A 26,017-nucleotide genomic window follows, 5' to 3' on the forward strand; every position below is an offset into this window, starting at 1 on the left:
AGTAATCGGAGTCTGGTGGTTCAGCTGGACAGTGACTGAAGGTTCAGTGTTTCACAGAGCTGCGGTGATGGCATACCCTGGAGCCAAAACTCCTGAAATTCACCTAGTGTTTTCCCTGAGAACAAGAACTGAAGCCCTGCATTCTGACCAAATTTCAGCTCTGTCAGATTTTACGTTTTACTTAGAAAACCATTTCACTTAGAAACCCAGATTCCCTATACTCACAAATTACTATGTAATGTTAATTGCCCCGCTCTACCCAGAGGTCGCTGCACCATTGCAGCAACAGGTGAAGCACTCTGCCTTTTTTTACAAGCTATTTAAAATTGAATTTGTTGAAGGTTCAAATTTGTTGAATTTGTTGTAAAATTGAATTTGTTGCAAGGACCTTCCTGCAAGGAAGGCACTATAAAATGGTAAAATATAAGTTCCTTAAAGTGAGAAGTTGGACATTTTGAGCCTTGGCATCATGTATGTATTGTAAATGAGAAAGAACAGGGTGGCAGAAGTGCCCTTGCCGTGGTGACATGCTGCTAGGACTCCTTAGAAGCAGGTCAAAAAGCTGTCATTAGCTTGCTTCAGGCTAAACCCCATCAACTGAGTTTTGAAGAGAGGCAAAATGATTCTGTAATAGCTCAGCTGGGCACATGCGTGCAAGTCCTGATGGTGATGAGATGGCAAGCACAAGAAGGAAGCAAGGAGATTATTTTTTTGCTTCTCCTTGCAAGAGTAAAGCTTAATATTGCTGTAAAGAGATTTTTCAGGAGACCAAGAGTGAACCATCAACATTTTTTAGAAGATTCCCAGTTGGTTTGTTAGCAAACAAAGAAGAGCGTGTACTCTGAAATGCAGTGTTCTGGCACCTGCGTGTGACAGCCATTTCCATAGATCATTGACCTTGCAGATTCATAACAAAAATTACAGAGAATTCAGACTGTGAGAACATGCATTTTTACAGAAGTTCTTTCTATCTGGTAACTTTAAGCAACTAGCTACATTCAGAGAAAGAAATCTGAAGTTTTTTCCAGGACAATAGCATAACAACATCCAAAAGGATGAACCTCTGTTAAAAGATGGTTGGAAAAGTACACTGCATGTAAGAGTTTTACTCGGCAGCTTAAAATATGGCATAGAGAACTAAGTATGCTATTAAACAGGAGCTTTGAATTGTATTTTGAAGCCATTAACATCTATTTGGACAAGACAGTTCAGAAGTTACACAGAGAAAAATGAGATTTGATTCAGTGTGCTGGGGATTGTGCCCCAAGGCTCACAGAGGTGATTTCTTGAACCAGATGTTGTGCTTTGGTGCCACTGTGCTTCAGATAAAGGGGAGTCTGACCGGATTATTTCAGGAAATGCATTCAATACAGTCAATTCATGATTATTGAGACCTGGGCTTAGCATATGTGTTCATTTTGGTTTTAAGTTACAGCTCCTTTGTCAAACCTGCGATACAAATAAATTCATTTCCTTTGGCGCCTCATTCCCAAAGGGTGCAAAAAGGACCATATCGTTTCGGGAGACTTGCTCTACTTGTTTTTCCCAGCCTGTCTAATCAGCGTCTCTCCATTTGGGGCCACAGCTGCCGGCCTTCTTTTGGCCTCCTAACTGCTACTGCAGTGTCAAGGGACAGAGAGAAGTGCATCTCTTTCCTTACTCCAAGAGTGGAAAATTAACCCTTTCACTTTCTTGCCAGGCAGAGTGCACTCCCACCTAATCACAGCAATCCACAGACCTCCTAGTGCATTTGTTTACTTCAGACAATGCTGTCATTGAGTGAAGGCTTTGAACAGCTTTAATATCTTTAATTTACCAAGGTGATCAGAAAGCAGGTGGTGTATTGTTCAACAATTCCAGATATGACTAAATACAATAATTATGTGTTTTGGTGCTGTAAATGTGTTTTAATTATTATGAATTAACATCAGTTAAAACCGCCAGAGCAACTAGTGAAGAGCTGTGTAATGCATGTCTTGCTCTGTAGTCTGTATGCTGCAGGTCATGTGAGGAAATTAGCCGAAATCCAGCGTACTGGTTAGGAGGCTCAGGTGTTGCATGGATTTTCTGTATCTTGGATAAACCATTTAGTCTTACTGTCCCCAGTTTCTTCTCATGTTGCTTGCCAATTTGTAAAATACACTGGAAGTAGTGAAGTGCTTTGACATATTTATTTAGACGGAATGATTTGGAGCAGAGATCGCTTTTCACTGTGTATCCTGGAAGCACATTTGAAACCCCCTTCTCTATCCTCCAGATAAGCAAACACTCACAAGATGATATTCCAGGAGGATGGCATTACAGCAGGTAACACTGCACATCGTTAAATAAAAGATGGCAGCTTTCCATATGTCACCTTTCTAGAGGTAATCTAATTAGATTAGAATTCATTATGGATATGCAGGTTACAACGCACATCCATTGCCAGATTGCATAACCCAGACTCATGTTGCCAGAAGAAAAGGAGCCAAGCAGTTAACAGCACGGTGGTTGTTAGACTGTGTTGCCCAAAACCAAACTCTTAGGGAAATTAAGAAGAAATAAATTTCACAAATGGCTTGTACTTATTTATGTTATTAACTATCGTCATAATCTTCCAAAGAAGAAAAATATAATTCAAGAATAACCAGAGGAAAACAAAGGGATCTCAACAGTAAAGAAGAGGCTTGCTAGATTTCAGAAAACAGAAAGAAACCTTCAGTTATCTGAATGCAGTCTTTAATTATTTAAATTTTTAATGAAAAATAATTTTAAAAGCCAACATGAGCGGTCTCGCATAAATCAATTTCTTAAAACATTTGAAATCATTTGGACGCCTCACTTTTGTCTGTCTTGTTTCTTCCTTTTATTCCCACAGCACCTTCCCCTCTGCCTGTGCAGATCAGAGTAGCTGCCTTCTGCAGAGCAGCAATCTCATTTTGTTTACCTTGTGTTTCAAAGAGAATTGAACAAGCCCAGGATTTGCCTTCTCTAAACAAATACTGACAAGACAAAGGTATCACAGCTATTCTAGGGACAAGAGGTTTGTTGAGACAAAGAACGGTAAAGACTGGCAAGAAAAAAAAGTCAATGTGTTTTTATCTGAAAGAAAAGTTAACCCTTTTCACAGCCTAATTTTCTTTGCTTTTGAGATAGCTCTCCTTTTTAATTTAAGTTTTAGAGTTTTTCAGCTAAAGGAAGCAAGAAGCGAGGTATTTTCTTTGTTCCTGTCAAGTAGCTTGAACAGTTTGGGAACAGAAACCAGTCAGAGCAGTGTGATTAGCGTAGCCAATTAGGGTGGATTTGCATATTAACAACACGGCTATTGAGAAATAATTCTGCAGAGATAACGCAAGTGTGGCAATGCCTGTCTGCCAATCAGAGCACCCTGGCTCCCGTGCTATATGGCAACTGAGAAATAACCATAGAGCGATTCTGCAGATTGGGCACCCCGAGCCAATCCACGCGCTGGCACTATGCAGCTAGGGAAGAAAGTGCATTTGTAAGGCGGTAGCAATACGATACCCCTGCACGCTGGAAAAGGTTAATCTACAATCCATTTACCTAAAATGCAACAGCATCTGTCAAACGAGTTTATTCTTCCAAGATTCATGCTAGCTACAACTTGTGCTAACTGCCACTTTCAGGGGCCCAACCTCATCAGGAGTTTGGGGGACTTGGCTTTTAATGAGATGGCAGTTGGCCAAGGACTGAGTGCCTTGCAGCCTCTCCTGCCCTTCAGCTCAGCCAGTGGTCCATGGGCACGGCGAGGTGCTAGATGGTGCACTGCACAAAGTGCAGGAGGTGTGCTTTGCGCAATGGCCTGAAGGACAGGCGATAAAGCTCTGCTTTCTTCTGCCCCAAAAGGCCTTTCACCAGGGTGTTATCCAAGGACGAGGCAAGAAAGCAAACAGCCCTTCAGGAAACCTTGTAGACTCTGTTGGATAATAAACTGGGGCGGATGATCACAGCACCTTTATTATCTCTGAAAGTGAAAAATCACCTTATATAGTACAGCGACAACAATCCGTGCTCCATCTCAATGTTTCTCTGCCTCGCACCACTTGTCATCTCTTACCAACAACTGCATTGCCGCAAGCGTTCAGGTGATCATGACTGTGGCCGAGCGGGTGGTGCGCAGAGCCAGCTGCCACCCTGTGCCCATGTAATCTGCCTCTTCAGGATGCTCTGTTTTCTTACCAAGGGGCTGACAAGTGATTGGCTGCAGTGTGCAGCATCCATGTGTGCTGATTTTAGAAAGAAATGCAGTGATCTCTATCCTTAGTGTTCTTGACTCCGCTTCGGTGCTGGGGGCTGAAGTCATGGTGTGCAATTGCAACAAATTGGGTCAGGAGGGACTCCCTGGAGCGTTCTCCCAGGTACAACTACACAGGCCACATTCACTTTCAAAACTGCTAAGGGAAAAGCAACAATGCAAAAATTAACTTGTGGTACTCACTGCTACAAGATATCGAGGAAAACTTAACAAAATCCCTAAAATTAGACCATTACACAAACCATAAGTTTATAAACTGGTATCCTATCCACCAGGGTAAAGATTATGAGTTCTCAACCTCCATGCCACAAAGAGGCATTAAGCACATTTAGTTGGGGAGAAATGTCTCCCTCCAGGAAGATATATCTTTTTATAATCATCCATGATAGAGATTTTATACCTGTCTCTGGAATACTCACTGCTGGTTTATCTAGTCCAGTAACCTATGTAAGATTTTTTTTTAATGGTCTCAGACTATGAGTAGCCACAATTATGCCTTTCCTTCCTATCCCCTTTGTGGCACCAGCTCTTTATTAGAAAGTTAATAAACTTTGTGTATGTTCTAAAGATAATGTTGAAAACTGCAAAATTGTGTTCTGCATTTTATAATTGGTGTGGAAAAAAGGGGGAGATCTAATCCTATTGGGCCTTCTCTCTCTTTTGCTCTCTCTCTCCCTTTTTCCCTTTTGATTGTAAGCAGCAAATTTTAATTAGCTTCATTTCCACAATTCAGTCATGCATATGTAATCTTTGTTCACACTTTTATAAAGTAAAATTAAGTGAAAGAAATTGGGTAATAATAGAAAGCTTGTCTGAGCAGAACAAATGTGAATTATCAAACATAAGGAAAGATGACTGGAACTACAGGGCTTGAAGTTGTGCAAGGTTTGAGGGGATTTTTCTGAAAGAGGAATGCATAAATAATGCATAGAAACAGGTCCTGATTATCCTGTTTTGGGCATCTTTTGTTCATTATATACTTGGGCTGCTGAGGTACAGTGATAACCACTGAATGTGAGGAGACTGCTTAATAACAGCTTTCTAATGTTTCTCTTTTATCATGAGCTGAAAGTGTCACATGAGCTTGTCTAGTTAATAAAAATCACTTTGTGAACCCACTGTTCTTAGATTTGGTATTGGAGCAGATCACTGTACTGGGCCTCTCTCTTGATTATAGCTGCAAAAGCTGTTCTGCCATTTTGCATTGTAATTTAAAGGTTTCCTAATCCATATACACACCCTCTAATTAAATGTTTCCAGGGGTTACCTTGGGAGCCTTCAGTGCTATGGTTTGAAACTAAAACTAAAGAGTGCATTAAATTCATTCCCCTTGGGGTGAGACACAGGAGGGGGGAAGTACATTTTCATCCCCTGCTACTCCAGATTATTTGAAAGCATGAGCATGATCGAGATTACTAACTTCATTATTTTTGTTATCTAACATGAGAAGATGGAAATTTAAAGGGAGACAATCGATGTGCCTAAATCTAGAATTCAGCTTATTTTATAACTTCTGAGAAGACTCTTTACAGAGTAGTTATTTTAAGAAGCTACCAGTTCATCAGCAGCAACTAAAAACCAAAACCTCCTGTTGATGTAAATCAGTCCGTGGCTGCACAAGCTGCGTAACAAACACTGCTGCGGCAGATGCCGAGGCCTTCATTAAAGGAAATGTAAAGTAGTGAAGCATGTTGGCATTAGCGCACAGAGAAGTAAAGTCTGAAGCCCAGATAATGTTAAACTCAGGAGCAGATACTTTCTCTTCAGCACCTGTTCACACATTCAGCCTGACCCCACCAGCCTAACAGCTTTAGGGGAAACACCTCTTTTTGTCCCTGAGAAGGAGCTCCTATTACAGGAAGTGAATTTCAGACTTAGGTGGTTTTCTTTTTCTTTTTTTTTTTTTTCCTAAACCTGCTTTTGAGCCAGCGACTAGGGGCAGCCAAGATTTAGGTTAATGGTTAACAAAGCAGCTATAACCAGACAGAAACTCTGACTTCCTCCTGCTGGGGCCGGGACCAAAAGCTGCCTTTGCTTGCAGAGGAAGAGGCAAGCGTTGAAAGGAGAGCAGTTCACGCTGCAGAGGGCTGGAGAACGGCAGCTTCGCTCAGTAAAGAGGAGGAAAATCCAAAAGGAGCAAGAGGTGTTTGCCATAAAGATAGGTAAGAGCTGAAACACTTTCCTGCTCGGCTTATTGACTCAGTGGCTGTTGCTAACAAAACCCACAGGTGTGGCTAGTTGAGACGTGTTCCTTGTACCTGACTGCTCTGGCCTGTGCATCTCAGTCAGAGGGGCAAAGCAAGAAAGGATCTATTTGCTGTGAATGTGAACGTCAGAGAGGGCAGGAACCCCCCCCCCCCCCCCCCCCGCCCCGGGGCTGCTCATGGCAGGACAGACATCCCCTTCAGACTGTTCTCATCTCATTGACCACAGCCACATCCGTGAGTTTGAGGTGTCTCATTGGATCAAGATCACTTTGGCCTCAGTGTATGTCTGCATCTTTGTTGCGGGCATCTTAGGCAACAGCATCACCATCAAGGCCACCAGGATCCTGCAGAAGAAAGGCTACCTGCAGAAGGAGGTCACAGACCACATGGTAAGCCTAGCCTGCTCTGACCTGCTGGTCATCCTGCTGGGCATGCCCGTGGAGTTCTTCAGTGCCATCTGGAGACCCTTTTCCACCCCCAACGGCAACTTGGCCTGCAAGCTCTACTACTTCCTCTTTGAAGCCTGCAGTTATGCCACTGTGCTGCATGTGGCCACCCTCAGCTTTGAGAGGTACGTGGCTATCTGCCACCCCTTCAAGTTCAAGGCAGTCTCTGGACCCCGCACGGTGAAGCTGCTCATCGCCTTTGTCTGGGGTACATCTGTCATAGTGGCTCTGCCCCTGCTCTTTGCCATGGGCACAGAATATCCCCTAGAAACCATCGAGGGCTACCAAGGTATGACTGCCTGCGCCAAGCCTATGCCCAGGCACCTCCTCCCTGAGTGGAAGCACAATATGACCATCTGTACCAGCCTCTCCTCCAAGTGGTCTGTCTTTCAGGCCAGCATCTTCAGCGCCTTTGCTGTCTACATCATAGTGCTTGGATCTGTCACCTTCATGTGCCACAGCATGATGAAAACCCTGATGATCCACAAGGAAGGAACTGTGGCAGTGAAGGGTGGACTAAGACACCAGGAGCAGTACCTAAGAAAAAGTGAGAGCTCGGAGGCCAAGAGCTCCAGGAGGCAGATCATTTTATTCCTGGGTAAGAGCCCCATCCTACTCTGCCTCCCCTCCCCCGCCCCCTTTCCACATGGGAAGGAAACCCAGAAGCCTCCATTTTATCTCACCAAGTTCCCCCAAATGGGGGAAGTATGGCTTGAAACAGGTGCGAAATGAGGGAGAGGGATACTTTTGGTTGCGATGATATATTTTAAGAAACCTGATTTCCCTGCATGTTTTTGACTCACTCATTTTGTCGTTAGAAGAGGTGGGAGGGAATAAGAAGGAAAAATCCATTTACTGTCTGTTATTTATGTTGTTTGATTATACTGCATGCATACATGCAGCAATATGGGTAACAGGGTGTTGCCGCTTGACCTTTGGGGTGGCAATAGGCAATGGTTGCCTGCATATAAAGTAGCTCTACTTGCACGTTTTCCCATTAAATTACAAATATGTGCATGTTTAGTAAGGCTCTTGATGGGAGGGAAGACTGTCTTGCAAGATCTGAAGCTTGTCCCACTCTGAAGGCATGTCCCTGTAAATGCAGGATGCTCCCTGGAGGGTACTTATTTAGCCTTGGCAGTTGTTGCTGTGTTGCATCTGAGCATTAAGAAAGCTGGGCTGGAGGGTTGATTTGGTCTTGCAAATTGCTGTTGCCCTCTTTGAATTTTTGTCCTGGTTTTACTTGAAGGCCTATAACCTTGGAATTATGTTTGATTCTGATCTCTCTCGCCACATTTGTCAGATGAAAACTAATCAAGCTGTCATTTCAACAACTTGGAATCTTTCCGGGCTGTGATCCATGTAGTCTCCACGTTTGTTGATGCTCTTAGAGGCACCCTTAATCATGCCCTGGCTGAATTACTGCTTGTTCTTGTTTTGTTGGGTTGCTTAATATGATACTGGATATAATAAATGAACCATCTAGAGTATGAATGCACAGTAGACCTAGTATTCTGTGTTGCTTTTTGGTGCTCTGCTCAATATTGCAGAGGGGGAATTGAAACTCGTGGGTCTGTCCACTCCTACAACTTTAAGTACCTTTTTTTTTTTTTTTTTTTTGAGCATTCTCAGCTTCCTCATCTAGTCCTGCTTTTGCCATGGTCTATGGTTGGGATGTGAAGCTGCAGGGTAAGGAGCCCAGGGTGCACCCAGCTCCTTTTCTGCTGCATCTGCGTTGGAGTTGGGAACATGGTGACAACCTGTCATACAGGCAAGGCATATGACTCAAAGGTTTGGGGAAAGGGTGGAGCTGCACACTGTACCAGCAGAGAGGGTGACAAAGGCTTCAAGTGGGAGATGTGACACTCCAGGCAGTACAGAGCTCTTCCTCATGCTCAGGGTGTACATCTAACGAAGAAATAATTTCCTCACGCAAGGCGTCTGTTAGTCTGGGACGAGAGGCCCCATATCTGGGTGATGAAAAGGGCTCTCATCCTTACTCCACCAGAAGTACTGATTTCTGGGGTAGAGGCTTAGCAGCTAATGCTAAATACAGCATGTTGCACAAAGCAGAAAACGAGATAAGGCTCTGCTTTTCATGTTAAGTGCTACTGTGGGATGCTTAAATGTCCATGGATCTCTCTCCCCTTGTAAATTATCATCCACAGCTACATTAAAGCCCAGTCTAAGATCCAAATCCTGTAGCAAGTTCTAGGTAGGTTGACAGATGAGGGTAAATTGCTGCGGCTTTTCTTCCCCTCCTTGATTATTGTTCTTGCTTGGTGATGGTCTAGCGTGGAATAGGGCAGACCTAGTGCTGCTTGCAGAAGTGTTAAAAAGCTAAATGAAAGTGATCGGCTTGTCCTTTATCTTAAGAGAATTTGCCGCCAGTATCTGACGCTTTCGCTGTGCTCTCAGCTTTCTGGAGCTTCTGGAGCTAGTAGATACTTACGTGATTTCCCCAAAATTATTTCACCTTCTAGACTCTTAATACGAATCTTGCTAATTTACTTGGGTTGGGAAATAAATTAATAAACTGAGAAGGAAGAAACTGTCGCCTGCATCCCTGAGAACAATGCAAAGCAATTTAAGTTGGAGATTTCATAAGGGTGATGCTTTAGGGCAGTTTTAACCCAGAAGAAATGAACATATAAATTGTTTACAAATAGCTGAATTTAAATGTAGTGATTTAGAATTCCTCTTTGTTTTTCATTTAACAGATGGGTCAAATTAAAACAAATACTTGTGCATTCCCAACATATTTCACTTTTAATGTGAAATGTAAATGACAGTATATAGCATTGATGTCTTTGAACATCTAACAGCAATAAAAACAATTTAGCATTTTCTTCTTCTAGTTGTTAAAAGTGATAAGTTCTATAAAACAGAGATTAAATTCATAAATCTCCTGACGATGGGAAAAAGCTAAGTGGAAGGAGACACAAGGAGGAACTGACACTTTTTTAGTGTCACGTTATTGTGTGGCACTTGAGAAAATTCACGAAAATCAATTGTAAATGTTGAAAGTGAAAGACTACTTGCCGTAGGTAGTATTGACGCTTGCAGGATGGGCTCCAGATGGGGTGACACCACTGCTGTGATGGAGGAGGAATGTGACAAGGGGCCAAGTGAGGAGAGCACCACCGTGCTGGGCAGGCTGAGCTCACGTGGGGAAGAGCTTTTGTCCAAGGAAGGTGGCTGCAAGGTTCAAATTTTTCATCTTAAAGCCCAGATGGTCTGGTTGGGGATTTGCAGTCCTTGATGTAGAGATGTCAGTTCCTTCTGTTTCTGACTTCCTTGCTACGCTTATGGTGGAGAGGAGGGACTGGCCCAAAGGGTGCAATAACAACTCTGTGCCTGGTGCTGGGGAGGGGGCAGTTCCAGGGGCTGTTCAGCTCCAATTTTGGTAGATTTGCCCCAGTGGAGGAATGCAAATTTGTCCCAGTACTTTGGGGACAATCAATTCTGTTTCTATAAAGTAGGCTGTGCAGTGCTATTCCTTCCAACTTCCCCCTATTGCTGTTGGCCTCAAGAAAAACATGATAGCACATCTAAGTCTCCGCTTAATGCTCCTGCTCCTGAAATTAGGCATTTTGTGCTTTTGGATAGACTGGGGCATACTTCCCGCAATCTCTGTGTGTGTGATTTATTTAATCATCTTCTGAGTCATGTGGTAAAACTCCACTGCCTCCAGTGGGTCAGCCCATCCATATGAGCAGCATAGATCAGACTGGTTGACACTGTGTGGGTTACCTACGTTTGTTGTCATTAAAGCAGCTTTGTTCATGTCGGGACAGTAGATCTTTCTTCTAGTGAAGGGCTACATGGGTCTGGATGAGTGTGGCCTCTCATGAATAGCAGGGAACATACAGCTGAACTTAATTTTTTGAGTGGTTCATGGCAGCATTTGTTAATAAAAGTTTCTCCACTCCCAGCAGCAGAAACTGAATAGCTATAGTGCTTGTGAAAATACTTGACTGATGGCACTTTGATGAAATACAAGCTTTTAACAGTATTTAAAACCTCCTAATGCTTGGCCCACCCCAGCAGGGATCGATACAGTCTTTGTCGCTACTCGATCTCGTCTTCCTCCTGTGGCTGTAAAGGGCAGGGCAGTCATCAGAGGGCTACCTAAATGGTCATGAGGTGCTGCTGGGGACCTCTTGCTGCTCCAACACCTGAGCTCAGGCCCCTGCCACCGTAGCAGTGAGCTCTTAAGAAAGGTTGCGTTTGGAGACTTATATGTATTATTATTATATATATTATAACTGGGTTATAGCAAACAAAGAAGGAGAATGTAATGGAAGGATCCTGTAAAAGAGAGATCCAGCTAGTGCAGTAATTATAAATGTTAAAAAAGAAGGCACTTTCATAGCTGAAACTATGTAAGTTAAAAATCTTTAGGAAATGTTAACAGGTGGCCTGCTCACTGGGAAAGGGGAGCAGTATGGGACAAGCCTCAACGCAAGCTGCTGGTGGGGTGGGCTTCGGCACCAGCGGCTCCATGCCAGCAGTGCCCACTCGCTGGCCATGGCTACATCCTTCTTAATCTGGTCAACCATATAAAGCCACATTTATAGAAAAGCAGTTGTATGGTTTGTCATCAGACTAGGTATGACTGACCTGAACTTGTACTCTACAATGAAGTGAGTTTTGACTATCCCAGATGAAAAATTTATTGCTTCTAAAGCTTCTGTGATATTTCCCTTAGCAGCTTCAGTTTTGTGCTTCTGCTAAAAACCTTAATTATTTTGTATAAAGCAGCCTCGAGCCTACCACAGTAAACACGTCAAATAAAAACGTCCTTCAGTGTTGCTATATCATCTGCTTTTCTTTGTATACACTTCCAATTTGCCCTTTGGAGCAATACTCTTGTGTTTGCACAGCAGAGGGGTCCCACTGCATGGGGCTACTAGGCACTGTGGGTGCTTTGCCGTTTGCCAACCAGCATCTGGGCAGTGCTTTTCTGTCTCCTGACCGTGATGAAACGTCCGTCCATCCCGAGCTCTTCTTTCCAGAAAAGAGAAATATCAAAGTAATCTGGCTGCTATGAAAGTGTTGAGGTAGATGCATTAAAGCACTGCTGTAGCTGCAGCAGTTGGCAAAAGCCAGAGTTGCAGCTGGACCTACCTAACTGGAGACCCTGCTGCTACCAGCCTGGCTCCACCAGCTCCTCCGTGCCAAGTGGGGCAGATAATTCTTTCTGCTGTCTCTTTCCCATCACTACAGAACTGCAGCTTTTCTGCTTTGGGACCTTCTCATGTAAGATGAATTCTACCTACGTGCCTGGACAGCAAATGCCCTACAGCTTCTTTAATGGGCAGGGAAGGGAATTGCTTATCATAATTTATGGCAGTGCCTCCATCTGAGAAAGGCAGTGCGGTGGTGGTGGCTTTTTATTTTTCGTTGGTCTAACACTTAAGTATGTCAAATACACTGTCAACCTGAAGATAGTAGCAGTGGTGGTTTCATGTGATGTGGTATGGTACAGGTAGCTTCAGGTCTGGTCTGCTTTATAGAGCAATAGCAGCTAGAGGCTTTACTGATACTCTGTTAAGTGCTGTAGAAGGAAAGAGAGTCCCTGTCTTCAAATCCAAATAAAATGGGCAAAAGGGAAGGGCTGGGAAAGCTAGACAGAAAGAAGTCAGTGACCTGACCAATGCCACAAATGCTATGGAGAGTCATGAATATGTCTGCTGGATCTTGTGCTAGTGCCCTATCTGCTGGGCTGCCTGGCCCCTCTCCTGCCACTTTTTTGGTGGTGACTGTTAAAACGATGCCAGGCTGTTCTATAAAAATACCAAATGCCACTGTAAACACCATGGACGCTGCTGTACCTGGCCATAAGCTAAACCTAGATAAAACTTTAAGTCAGAAATTAAAAAGACCTCTTAGAACTTAAGCTGGAGCACCATTTTTTCCCCCATATACTAGTGCTGGCAGATTAATGTTTTGCTCAGAATAAAGGTATTGTGTGTAGAAATAGCCTTTCCAAAGATCACTAAGGAAATGTATTTCATAAGGCACTTGGCAAATGGGTTTTCAGGAGGCAGATTACTTCAAGTAGTTGTGAAAAATACGTGGTTGTCATCTGGAGATGACTCAGGCACAGTATAACTTGACAATGGTAGGACTTCTGTTACAGGAAAATTAGATGCTTCTTCACAGGCTGGAAATTGGCTGGTTTTTTTCCTTACTGAAAAAGGTAAAGCTTGGGGATAGAACAAAAATTGAAAAAATAACCTAATTGATTAGATTCCAGAACACAGCTCCAGCCCATGTTCTTTAAACTCGGCTTCATTGACTCCTCTTGGTTCATTTCTTTAATCATTCCACTCAGCTGCCTTTCTTCAGAGACTGTGTTGGAGAGGTGCCTGAAGATAAATACATTGTAGGCTGGGTATGATTTTCATCTCTGTGTTTTATATGGTGTCTCCATCCATTTATTTCCCTGAGCAGGGCTTCGAATTACGTAAGACAAGTAGGACACGGAATGCACCGAAATGGGTAGCAGGGGCTGAGCAGGGAACGTGAAACACTTAGACCAACAGACTGGGATCTGGCCATTTGACTGAATGGGACACCCACCCTCTGTCACTAATAAGATTTTTCTTTTAGGTGCTGCTTTCTGGAAAAGAGATAAATCAAAGGATTTACCTACCGGTGTTCAGTAAAATTTGCTTTCCTCTTCTCTGCAAAAGTATTAACTGGTGTCAACGGCAAAACTGATCACTGCTACTGAATGCTGGTAGCACAAAACTGAAGCTCAGCTATTCAACAGAGGACAATGGAAAGGCTGCATTCAGGGATTATGGCTTCTCAGGGCAATTGTGTACAAACAACCTCCTCTGAAGAGCTATGGGACTTCTGTTGGTTTTAAAAAAAATACATAGCCACAGTAAAATAGACTCAAGGCAAACTTCCAAAATCCAGATATCTGTGTGTTCAGTTTTCCCACACTGTAATTTAAAAATGAACATAAGCAGAAACCAGCATAATTTTCCTCCCTATTGTACAGAAAGCAATTTATCTACTGCTTTTAACTGGACTCATGTAATAAAAGATTGTGCTTTTGGCTTAAGTAGACAGTCTTCCTTTCCTCCTACGCCGAGGGATGGCAAAATGGTACAGAGAGAAAAAGAATGGAAGAATAGGGACTAATTGAGGCCAGCACCCTCAGGGTATTTAAGACTTTTGTAGTTTTAATGGAAAAATCAATGTGTGATTACACTTTGCATTAGAGTACTTAAAAATTGCTTCAACATGAAAAGTCTGCAGCTTTAAAAACAACCTAACCCTGCAAATACTGTAGTCAGAGAACCAAATTCACCACTAGTGTAATCCACATAATTCTCCATATGTGATATCCTGGCCGATATGGTCTCTGTGGACATGTGACTGCTGTCTTTGCTTCTGTGCACGAGAAGCCCACGAAGACAATGAGTGCTTTACTGGTGCTTAGTGAAAATCGTGGCCATGCTTCTGTCTTTCAGCGGATGCCTACAAGGAAACTGGTATTTCACCTGGTCTGATAGTGAGCTACGGGTGCTGGCATACTGCTTCAGCCTAGCTCACCCTGTGGCACAGGAAGCACAAGTATCTTTCCAGTTCTTTATGCTCTACCATCTGTGTTGTCCAGAGACTAAGTGGACAGCTGAGATTTCTTAAAGTCTTTAAGCCTCATTAAAGACTGTTACCAGTGTTTGCCTTAAACTGACTATTATTAACCTCTCTCTCTCTCACAAGCTCTAGATAATGAACCTATCGGCCCTTGGTTCTTCCGGCACCCCTAGGTATATGCTAAGAGAGGGAAGGAGGGAAGTGCAGGCAACATCGCTCGCTGTGGCAGCATGAGCCAAGAAACAGGCGGGGGCTGCTGCCTTTGAGGAGCTGAGGTCTGGCTGTGTCATCTCAGCTTCTGAAAAACACAATCTGTATCATGGCAAACCCTCTTTAGGGCATGTTTTCTTACAAGTAGAAGCCTTGGAAGCTGTCTGACTCTTCAAAGAGTGGATAAGAAAGCAGGAAGATTTATTTCCATCAAAGTGGAGAAATACAGATGTTGCTCCAGGTATTAAATGAGTTGAGGGAGATAGCCCTCAGATAGAATACAGCAGTATTAATACATTAAATAATCCTGTCCCATCAATTTTGGTCTACTGCCCTCATTCTTTGGTCAGCAGACTATTGTCTTAAGCATTAATTTTCCAATTTCTCTCTGTTTTCTTGCTATCTCTTCTGAGCCAGACACCATCGCAAATGCAGATTGCTCTTGCAACTCCCCAGTTTCAGTAGATAAGACTCATTTGTGGCAAGTTCACAGATGATTTATTGAAGTCTTCACCTGTGAAAACTAAATGCATTATCTATTCCTCTATTGTTTCATATTCCAATTATACCGCATTTCACAAAATTAAATCTTTTGTTTTCCTAGCTGATGTTAAGACCATTATCTTTAAACAATGATTGCTAGTCTGCGAATTTTAATGGAAGAGAGCTTTATTATCTGAGCATTTATTAGTGATGTGAAGATTTCCATCTTATCCTACATAACTTCTTGGTTTCCTAAAGGCAACATTTGTGTTAGAAACTGAGAACCAACCAACTGCCAGCCATTAGGTGAAAGAATATTTTTCCCCCTTTCATTGTTGTAAGTGAGTTTCTAAACCTATAATTTTACTGGATAGGTAGTACATTTTAAAAACTAGTAAGAAGGAATTTTAGAATTATGTTTTCCACTGAAGATAAACAGTTAAGATTTCAACTTACATTTGGCACAATGCGCTGTAGCACTTTTTTAGCCTTTTTTGAGGGCATCGTAAGCATATTTATGTTGCTAGATGCCAGCCCTATACTTAAGTGAGAAAGCAGTTATCCTTCTGATCTCTGTTGTGGATGCGTAAGTAATATCAAGGTCAAAATATTATGGATTAAATGAGTCTGCCAAGAACCTCTTAATCGTATAAGTAGTGACTTACAAGGAAGGATGAAACTGAGAAAGAGGTCTGGTATTGTTATGAGCTAACTTTTCGTTGTCTCCCCTTAAGCTGTTTTTAGGCCTGCGGTTATTGCGTTGAATTCTCTCTTAAAAGCACTTACTATGTTTGTTTTTGTGAATTTTTAAAAGGAGGTATTTACGTTGAAAGTGCAGCTTATGGGGTTAGAGTTAGGGATCTCTCTGACAGCAAGTGTATGCTTGTTATGGAAACATGTAGAGGGAGTTCTGTGAGCACTCAAAAAACACGACATCCACCTGCAAACAGGTGCATATATGTAATAATTACCAGGAAACTAAACTTTACTCGTGAGTATAAAGAAACCCAGACACAGAGATGCGTTAGAGAAGATAACATTGCTTAGCTACCCATCCTTGTCCTCACTCAGCATAAATGGCTTTCTTTTCTTATGTTTTATTAGGTAGCATCTGCACAGATATTCAGGAAGCCAGAATGCTCCAATCTGTAGCTGAACTCTGCAAAAGAGCTCAGATACAGCCCCTGTCAGAGGGTAGTCCAAATATTTTGTCCCTGTTCGTATAGCATTTCTGCAAATCCACTTTGCTTTGCTCCTTCATATAATATTGCCAGCTTGCTTTTTGTTGGATGTAACGATTGTCTTACACAGCTAAAGGAGGGGCCACCTCACGCTCAGTCTTTTGTTTTAGTGGTATATCTAGCATGGTGCTGCTGAAGGTGATTTTGATTTGAAGAAATATTAGAAGACTCTCCTGATTGCTCCATCCAAGACAAATCCCTGGGGTTCACTATATGAGTACCCCTTCTATTAAACTGCAGTAACTACAATTATTCTAGCACTTTTTCCATAAAGCGTAAAACTTAAATTGTGGAACTTATTGTTGTGGAGGCCAAATGTAAAAGTGGGCTCCAAAAGAGATTAAATGTAACCTTGAAGGATAGTGCTGTCAAGAACAAGATATAATCTCCACTTTAGAAAGTCCTGATATTGCTGAGTGCCAGAAACTCGGTGTGAATAGTACAGGAAAATCCCTCTATGCTTGTTCCTTCTCCCGCAGCTATCTATGTGGGATCATCACGGAGAGAAATTAATGGACAGATGAGTCCTAGATCTGTCCCAGTATGTCTGCTTGTAATCTGAAACTTTATGTATATGCAAAATAGGCAAGTAATCGGAGTCTGCCTTCAGCCAGGTACAGGAACATGAGCTTTTCAAGATAGTAGAACAAAAACTTTGATTGGACAAGAAAAAAATTGATTAAAGTGCTTTCCCTCAAATTTTGGTTATTTTTTTCCTACACCTCCCTGCTCCCCCAAACATAAACTTTTCAAGAAAAAAAAAGTATTCATTACTGGGTGTGTTTTTTATCTGTGTGTGTATGTGTGTCAAAATGTGTCTCATTTGATCAGCTCCAGTATTTGTTGATTTTTTTCTTCCTGTGCTTCACAGTCTATCTCTCCAATAAAGCCAACTTTTGAGCTCCCTATTTTTAAAATAAAACTGAACTTAAATTTGTCCCTTAAAGGCATTAACAATGAAGGTCCTCACCAACTGAGTCTCTTAGTAATGCTTAAGGATATCTATAGGAGATAAGTTCTTGAAACTGCTATGACTGAGCCAACAATCAGAATTAAACTTTTAAGGTAACTAAAGATTGCAGTACCTCAGCAATAAGGTACACAGAGGTTCAAACAGTCTTTGTTGTGGACGTGACTTTAACATGTCAGGTTTTTAACCATTAGATAAGAACTAACGTGGTATGGTGAAGGACAAACAGAAGTCACAAGCAAGCACGCTGGTCAAGTTTGCCCTTGCCCTTCAGACAGTGAAATTGCTAAAAGCCTGCCGACTTTCTGTCACAAGTTTGTTCAACAGATCTTTCTGATCAGTTGAAGGAAATGCAGGTCTAAAATGGATGGAATGGGCTGTGTCACAGGTGTTCAAAAGATGGTATTTAAGTGATCTTTTTGTCTTGAAAGCTGAAATACCTAAATTCTAGTGGTGGTAATGATGACATCAACTCCTGCCAAAACGTGTAAAAACATCTATTGGTATTTGCAGATGTACGCATACCTTTGAAAATCTTGGACAACGGTTCTAAGGGAGTAACTTAGCTACTGAAGTATAATGGGTTAAAATATATCTTTTTTTAAACTTGAAATTTTGAAAAAATGCGATATCTAACTACCCATGTTGAGGTTGGAGAAAAGGGCTACTAAGATGACAGGAGAATGGGGAGACAAACCTTTAACAGAAGCTAAAACGAGGTTGTATTGTTTAATGTAGCAAAATGAAGAATACAGCTGGCTTTGAGTTGTCTGTAAGTACATTGGGGCAGTGGGTACCAAGGAAAGAGGAAGATCTGGTTTGTACCCTGGTTTGAAAATCCTGCAAGACTGATTCAGTAACAGCCATCTGCAGAGTGACTCCGGGTACAATCAGTCTGATCTCATTGTTCAATGAGTTTAGCTTAGCAGTCTTGCTGTGCATCTTTAGAAACTGCTCAGAGAGCCCAGCCTGTTTAAGTTAGGCCTTATGTCAAGGAGTTTGCAGTTGTAGGGCCAAGGACCTTCCCTCCAGCATGCACAAATCCTCCTCTTCAGCTTAGAGACTTGAGTCTGAAAGTTGTAGTACCCTTGATTAACTCTGAATTTACGGAGCTTTAAATCCATGCTGAGTATGGATTCGCTAATTTGGTCTATAAACAAAAACCAACCAGCAATAGAAGAGCAAAATGAGAGAGTTCTTCTGAAACTGCGATCTGCTGGTCTGGTGGGTACAAAGCACCATCACCCCTCAGGTGGAGCAGTCTCTGAGCAAAGCCAGAGAAGATCTGACCTCTGTGCCTGTGGAGGTTTCTGAGTGTATACCTCTTCTCTCTTTCAGTGCTTCTCTTGTGCCCTTTCTTAAAAGATTTTCCCCACCTACTGTACTTGGAGGCAGCCTTGGGAGTTCATTGTTAAAAGTTAATGTCTGGAGATTGAAACTTTCCATTGTCTTGATTCCTTTCCCTTTTCCTATTCCAGCTCATATACACATCTCCTGAATTCTAAAAAGCTTTTTGACAGCGACTTGAAATTCAAATGTTCCCTTTCTATTTGTCTTCTGGTCCAAGCCAACTTTTAAATGCATTCTTTTCTATTATAAAGAGCATAATGACAATTTAGGAAACATTGTCCTGCAGTGCAAACACTCTGATATTACAAAATATTGCCATGTTCTCTGCATTGATCTAAATGATGGCGTTGGCACAAGAACCAATAGGTCTATAGGGGCCATGAATGAGTACAGACAGAAATGAGAAAATTTCTAATCATGAGAAGGACATGTTCAGGGACAGCCTTCCAAATGGAGAGCTGGACCAAACTAGTTCAGTTTCTGGGGTAGAGAACGTGATCGTTTCTGCAAGTCCATGACGTAGTTGCCCGTGCTGGGAGTGGAGGCGTGTCTCTGGTCACAAAGCCCAGATCTCCACTGGGTTGGAAGGAAGAGGTTATGTTTATTGCTCCTTGGTGTGGCACTGTGTGACTCTGTATCCTTCTTTGGGAGGGTGCTGAACTTCCAAAGAAGGTCCAGCAAGCTTACCCAAGCTGAATGTTTTCTTGGCAAATACCTGTTGCCAAAAGGAGACTTTCAGAAAGCTGGCCTGGGACCACACAGCTTGGTGTACACATGGGTCTCTGCCTGTAAATGAAGGATCCATTTCCTGCATGCTTTGGTCTCTGAATCAAGGGCAAGATATCACCTGTGCTGCTCCTCCACTCTGCCAGCCTGCCTTGATACCCTCCTTCACAACCTACGTGGCCATCAGTCTCCCTGTGCCCAATGACTAGCGTTCAAAAGCCTGCCTCTGAGTCCCTATCTCCACAGAGAATTGCTTTAACCTTATCAAATGGGAGTGAAATTTAAAATGACTTAATGTTTATTTGCTGACAGGCAGGAATGTCATCTAAATTGACTGTCACAGCTCGAACGCAGTGCTGTAGGACCAAATCATAACCTCTTGTTGGCCTTCAATGAAACAATGTTAAGTTTGGGGAGTGGAGATATTAGTTTGGCCTCCCTGGATGCATGGATAGCATTCTCATTTTGAAGTTTTATACAATGAAGTTATATTTGATATTTGCATAATTCAAATAGATGAAATCCTCAAACAGGCACAGAAGACTTGATTTCATTAACTTGGGATGCAGCCATTCCCATCTCTCATGCAAATGGCAAATACCTTTCCTGTAAGTATACTTTAAAGATTCATTTCTTTCTCTAATCAAGTGGTGAAATCCTACCCACGGGAACCTGAATTGATTTCTTTTCCCTTCAGACTGAATAGCATAGACCTTATTTGGGTTAACTTCTGCCATGAAATGTAAGGTTAACCCTTCTGTGTGCTGCGAATCAGCAAAATGTGTTCCTGTTTGCTGCTCCAACACACTGAAAATGTACACGGTGCAGTCAGCAAATGTAGCCATCAGCTCTGCTAAGCTCAGGGAAGCTCTGCCAATTGTCAACAAAGATCTATTTCCACTGAAACGCTGACCTTGAAAGCTGTTTTTTAAATTTCCTCCTGGGCCTTGAACGCTGTAATTGATTATGGTTGTTTTGGTTTTAGTCTTTAACAATCAAGGTGAAGAATTGCTCCCAAATTTGTTAAGATGTCAGGAGGAAGGCAGCTTCCCCCACACCGCATGGATGGTATCAAGGAGCCACAATGGACTCTCGCAAGCCTTCCACGAAGCACTGATGTTTCTGGTTGGAAATGGAAATCAGACAGAAATGCTCCTCTCTCGGAGCTGGCACCTGTGCCTTGCTCTCTATGGGGGACCTCTTGGGGCATGCGAGAGCTCCACGGCATTAATGCAATTTCATAGGCATCAGTGGAGAATTAAAGGTATCTGATGTTGGTCCAAGTAGTCTTAGGGAATAGTCCCTCACACTATGTAGTCTGAGCCCATGGCTGGCACTCCTGTCCATAGCAGTGCTTGGGTGAATTTCCCCCTCTCCTTACTACTGAATTGTCCGTATATCTTTGTATGCTATTTTCCGGTTCACCTTCTTGGTAATAGAGCTCTGCATTTATTTTCTGTCTTTCAGATATATCACTTTTCACTTCGATTGTCTTATATTAGTTGAAACTGATAGCCTGACCCCTTGGCCATTGTGCTTCTGGGAAGCATTTCCCAGTGCTTTCATTGAAAGAAGGATGCTCTGCTACATTCTAATGAAGAGCTGCTTTAAAAACAAAACAAACAAAAAAAAGAAGAAAAAAATTATTTTTCTTGGTAATTTGGGATGCTTAGTTTTCTGGTTCTCTTCGTCTTAGAACACAAAGTAGTAATTCAGGAGGGTTTTCTTCTCTGCACCGAAAGTGAATTTATGGTGTGCTCTCTGCCTCTCCTGCCCGCTAGCCTGCCCTGTAGAAGAAAGCAGTAGGAGGTCAGCTGCATTGAATGACTCAAGAAAAGCCAAGACGTCCTGGATTTTCCTCTTGTATTAAACGAGGATTTTGCTCTGTAATTGGCACTAATTAGTAAACCCTCCCTTAAGTGTATACACATTGTGGTATTTGACCTCTAAAATTCCTAGTGTGGGGATGCACACTGGGTAGCAAGCACTGAGCTTGCTCTGGTGTTTTGGTTCCTACATCAGATGTCAGCTGCCGTTCACGAATGAGTTTAAAAGTTCTGCACTGTGGATCCCGAGAGCTTTTGATCAGTCTGGCTTTACCGCTTCTTTTAGTTAAACGTTGCACTGCCCCTTCAAACCTCCGAGTTGCCTGCACTGCTGGGGCATGCAAGGCCTGATACCTGGTATCAGCTCCAAGGAAGCAGTAGACTGAGATATACTCTGTCTCTGCTTTTCTGGGGGTTCATGTGACGCCAAAAAAATGTGGCTTTTTGACAGCAGGGAATGCTGAAATGTTCTATATCTATATACATCCACAGACGTGTGTATGTGTATATATACATACATATATAGGAGTATTGACTAATTAGGAGTAGCCATTCTCACCAAACCATTTGTTGTATCTCCAGGCACGTTCCTCATGCTGAGCAGCTTTCTCACACATTGGAGCTACAGCAGCCCAGAGCCCTCTTGGTTGGCCACATGTTGCATTTTACAAGAAAAGCAGCCCAAAATAATAGGGCCTGAAACAATTGCTTTGTCTTTGTGTATCTGGAAATTTTGGAGATTTCTTTTCAGTTTTGGGGTGGGTTTTTCCTTTGTTGGTTTGTTTGTTTTAGTCCTTAAGCAGACTCAGCTCAGGGGACCTCAGCTCCCATCCTGAGCAGCCACATTTTGGAAAAAGCCTCATTCAGCAAAAGCCCCAAGAGTCTAGAGGGTGAGGCAAACACTGTGTTTGTTGGGGTGCACTGGAGATCAATGCACTGAATTCAGTAGGAGCTAGAAGCATTTCAGACTTTTGGTGACAAAAATCTCGTTGACTGAACTCTACTGAATTCTACTTCCAAGTCATTTCAGGTCAGGAATAATTGCCATCTTTACATCACCATTTTCAAATTCTTTATCCCTTGAAGCAACACTGAGAAAGTCAGTGTCCCTAAGGTTCAAATCTTCCTTATTTAATTTTCCTACTATTTTAATATATCAATGGTTCTGATCAAAATCATATTTGCTCAATATGGTTTTGAGGAGAAAATTCTGAGGCGTGAAAAAATCTGTTTAAAGTGAAACATCACGCTTTTGATCCAAGGACTGATGTTCTATAGGAGGAATAGAAACAAAAATCTCATGATAACCCCTCTGCTTTCCTAAAATAGAAAACCTGCCTAGTTAATGAATATAAATGAATGTACATTCACTTCCTTTTTTTGAGGTTACTAAAGCTGATTAACATTAGGTACCACAATTTATTTAAAGCAGTTGAGTAATTATTCTGCTTCCTATCCCATGAACATGCAACTTATTTATTACTGAGGGTTTGGGTTTTTTTTTAAAGTGTATCCTTGAAATCACATTGCGGACATATCTTTGTCATCATCAGAGTTTTAAAATAAGTATTTTACAAAAAGTAATTCTGGTATACAAGCAAAGAAGAAAAATTGGGCAATGCTATAAAAATTCAATAAACTGTGATGCATCGTCTTACAGGAAAGGACCTGAAATCCTTAGGAGCAAAATAACGTATTGACAATTTGGGGTTACACAAGTAGAATTCAATATTCAGCATAATTAAATTAGAAATTGATAGCTTCAGCAAAACAAAACAGTTTTTCATATAAAATTTAAAATGGGTGAAGCTACTTTGCTTTATTGTGACACTGGGTGGATCAAGGTGCGTTGGCTGAGAGTTATTTTCCAGCAGATCATCATAAAGTGACTTGTATGCACTGGGCTTTCCTGTTAGTTAGTCTAATGAGAATCTATTCTCTGCTTGCTAGTAGAGGCTGCCATAGCTTCTGCCGTGTTGTTAGTTATGCCAAGCAGGTTAAGTTACCCTGTCTAAGTCTATCTTTGCTAAAATTGCATCTTCCTTCTCTCCAACCATCCATCCTCAGGACTGAGAAAGACAGACAGAGAAGTGAGCAGATACTGGCTGCAGTCGGAGGTGGCCAGGAGCTGTGCAGTTGTGGCGATTTTGCAGGCTTGTTCCTTGTTGTCCCTTTTGCTAACTTTAATAAGCTGGCTGTTGAATAGAAATCCCTTTAACCTGGTTAAAAGTTGTTCTCTAAGTTTGCATAGTTTGAGATATTATCGGAGTCTTCTTTGGGCTGCGAGCACTTTAATTCCTCATGCTTGGTAATCGTCTGTAAGGGCATGTAAAATTGTGTGTGAAGGAAAAGAGAGAGATTCTTAAATACAATATTATTATTTTAAATGTAGTAACACTGTTTTATATTAACTATCACTTCAGTATGAAAATTCTATTTCAGGATTAATGACTAAATCATAGGCACCTCTAGCCAAATAAATGAAACTGTTGATGTGAGCACCGTAACAGAGCAGAGAGTTTCAGTATTAGGTCTGCCTTCCCACAGGAACACATGCATAGCTCTCATTAATATTTGCAAGTTCTGTGTATGTACCCGTAGAGGAACATACACCACTTAAAAACTTGGGGAAAATCAAAACGAATCTGCTCTGGAAGTTTCCCTGCCAAAGCACTTGAACGTCATCTAAGGAGTATCATGGGACAGAAAAAAGTTCTGCAGCTGGTGAACTTTATGGCAAAGTTGCATTTCATCCTCAGACCAGTTGTAAAAAGACAAGTTAAAATAAATCTTCTACCTTCTGCAGATGTGCAGACAATTCATGAATAAAATGTAATTTTGCAAGCAACCTATTATGGCTATAACAAGAAGTTAAAAAAATTCAAAGCAGCTTGATGCTGCTCATTTAGAATCACCAACTTCTGAAAACAATGATATCCAGTAGCCTATCCTGACTTAGCAGAAGCAGTACTGATTTATACAAATGTAGGTACTTCAGTGACGTATCTTGTAATTTATCTGTTACATGGTAGTATTTTGGAGCCCAGTCTGAGAGCAGGGACCCATTGTATTATGCACTGTACAGACAAGAAGAAAGAATCTCTATGTCAAAACATGCAATCTACATAGTTAGAACCAAACGGTAAAAAGGATATTCAACATACACAGCTGATCTTCTCTAGCTTTTATTAACACAGCTGTTGCATATTAAGTGTATGTATGAAATATTTCAAAGCTAGATAAGAAATGTTTATTTACTGAAGAAAAGCGATGCAGATACTTCTAAGAACTACAGGCTACGTGACAACTGTGTAGCGTGTTTTAGGTAATTCAGTTTTGCATTTCCTGAAAATGCACATGCAAGAATCTTCACTGTAAAAACAATTATTTTTCTTTGAAGAGTTCACCATTCCCTTCTCCCAGGTAACTAGCAATAGGACGAGAGGAAATGGCCTCAAATTGCGCCAGGGGAGGTTTAGATTGGACGTGAGGAAAAATGTCTTTACTGAAAGAGTGGTTAAACATTGGCACAGGCTGCCCAGGGAAGTGGTTGAGTCACCATCCCTGGAAGAATTTAAAAGACGTGTAGATGAGGCGCTTAGGGACATGGTTTAGTGGGCATGGTGGTGTTGGGTCGACGGTTGGACTCGATGATCTTAGAGGTCTTTTCCAACCTTAATGATTCTATGATTCTATGATTACCAGGAGCTACATGTGTTGCATTTTTTAAGATATTCATAATGGGTTAGCAGATGAAAATGAACTGCAGTCAGCTGTCAAGGGGAGATGGATCTGAGTAGCAAGAAATGCTGCTAGTAGACTTTCATTGTCAGCCAACTCTGATGCTGATGGTGGAAGATGAAGAGGATTATTTGCACCAGCTTGTAGCTGCTCAGAGGAAAAATAACTTCTGTGTATTTGCAGATTAGGCTAGACATAGGCTTTGCTTCTCTGAAGAAAACTCCTTAATATAACTTGCATTGAGGCTCTGAAATGCAGCCTGTTTGTATTTCTCCCTTGGCAGTGTTAGAAAACCTCATCTCTCCCTGATCTGCATTTGAAGAGTCTTCATTTTTATCTCTTTTAGATAAGGGACTTCTCTGCTTTAAACACTTCCTCTCTTTCTCTCTCATTTGAGCATGGAGATGTTGGGAGTTTTTTTTTTTTTCATCTTGAGCCTGTGCAATAGTCCAACTGTTTGCTTTACAGTGTCTCTGGTTTGTCATTGATGGGCAGTCATATTTCCAAATGGACTGACTACAGCTCTCCTGGGTGAGTCTGTTTTGTCTGATCATGTCTTGGAGTAACACAGGGACAGCCTGCAGGCTTGTTTGTTCATAGTCCTGCACATTCAGACACATTGGTGCATTAGATGTTTGTGCTTTATGCATTTAGGAGGGCAGGCTTCCAGTGACACGTAGGGTGTAGGCTTATAATTTCTAATAAATCTGCATGTGCAAAAGAATTATATGGAGTGTAGAAAAATTAAGAGAGCAATGAAACTGTACAGTTTAATTCAGGCACACATCACTCCACAGGGATAGCCATTTGTGTGAGTGATGTGGGTGTCACTTTAATGCTTGCTGCACAACCAAATATTTTTGGCTTTTGAAAAGACCAGCATCTGATGCTAATAGTCCAGGTTTTCTGAGCCCATGATATCAAGATGTGAAGAAATGAAGT

At 41.8% G+C, this 26,017-nt stretch overlaps 1 protein-coding gene across 1 annotated transcript in view; it reads left to right on the plus strand.

Annotated features, from left to right (window-relative positions):
- Window positions 1–6,638: 6,638 nt before the first annotated feature.
- The window catches only part of GPR39 (G protein-coupled receptor 39), a 92,182-nt gene continuing 72,803 nt past the window's right edge, over window positions 6,639–26,017 (plus strand). Inside the window, exon 1 of the mRNA XM_009325800.1 lies at window positions 6,639–7,506. Coding sequence (XP_009324075.1) covers window positions 6,639–7,506 — 868 coding nt within the window. The remainder of the gene's footprint in view (window positions 7,507–26,017) is intronic.

Source organism: Pygoscelis adeliae, unplaced genomic scaffold (genome assembly GCF_000699105.1).
Source record: "Pygoscelis adeliae isolate BGI_AS28 unplaced genomic scaffold, ASM69910v1 Scaffold51, whole genome shotgun sequence".
NCBI classification, from domain to species: Eukaryota; Metazoa; Chordata; class Aves; order Sphenisciformes; family Spheniscidae; genus Pygoscelis; species Pygoscelis adeliae.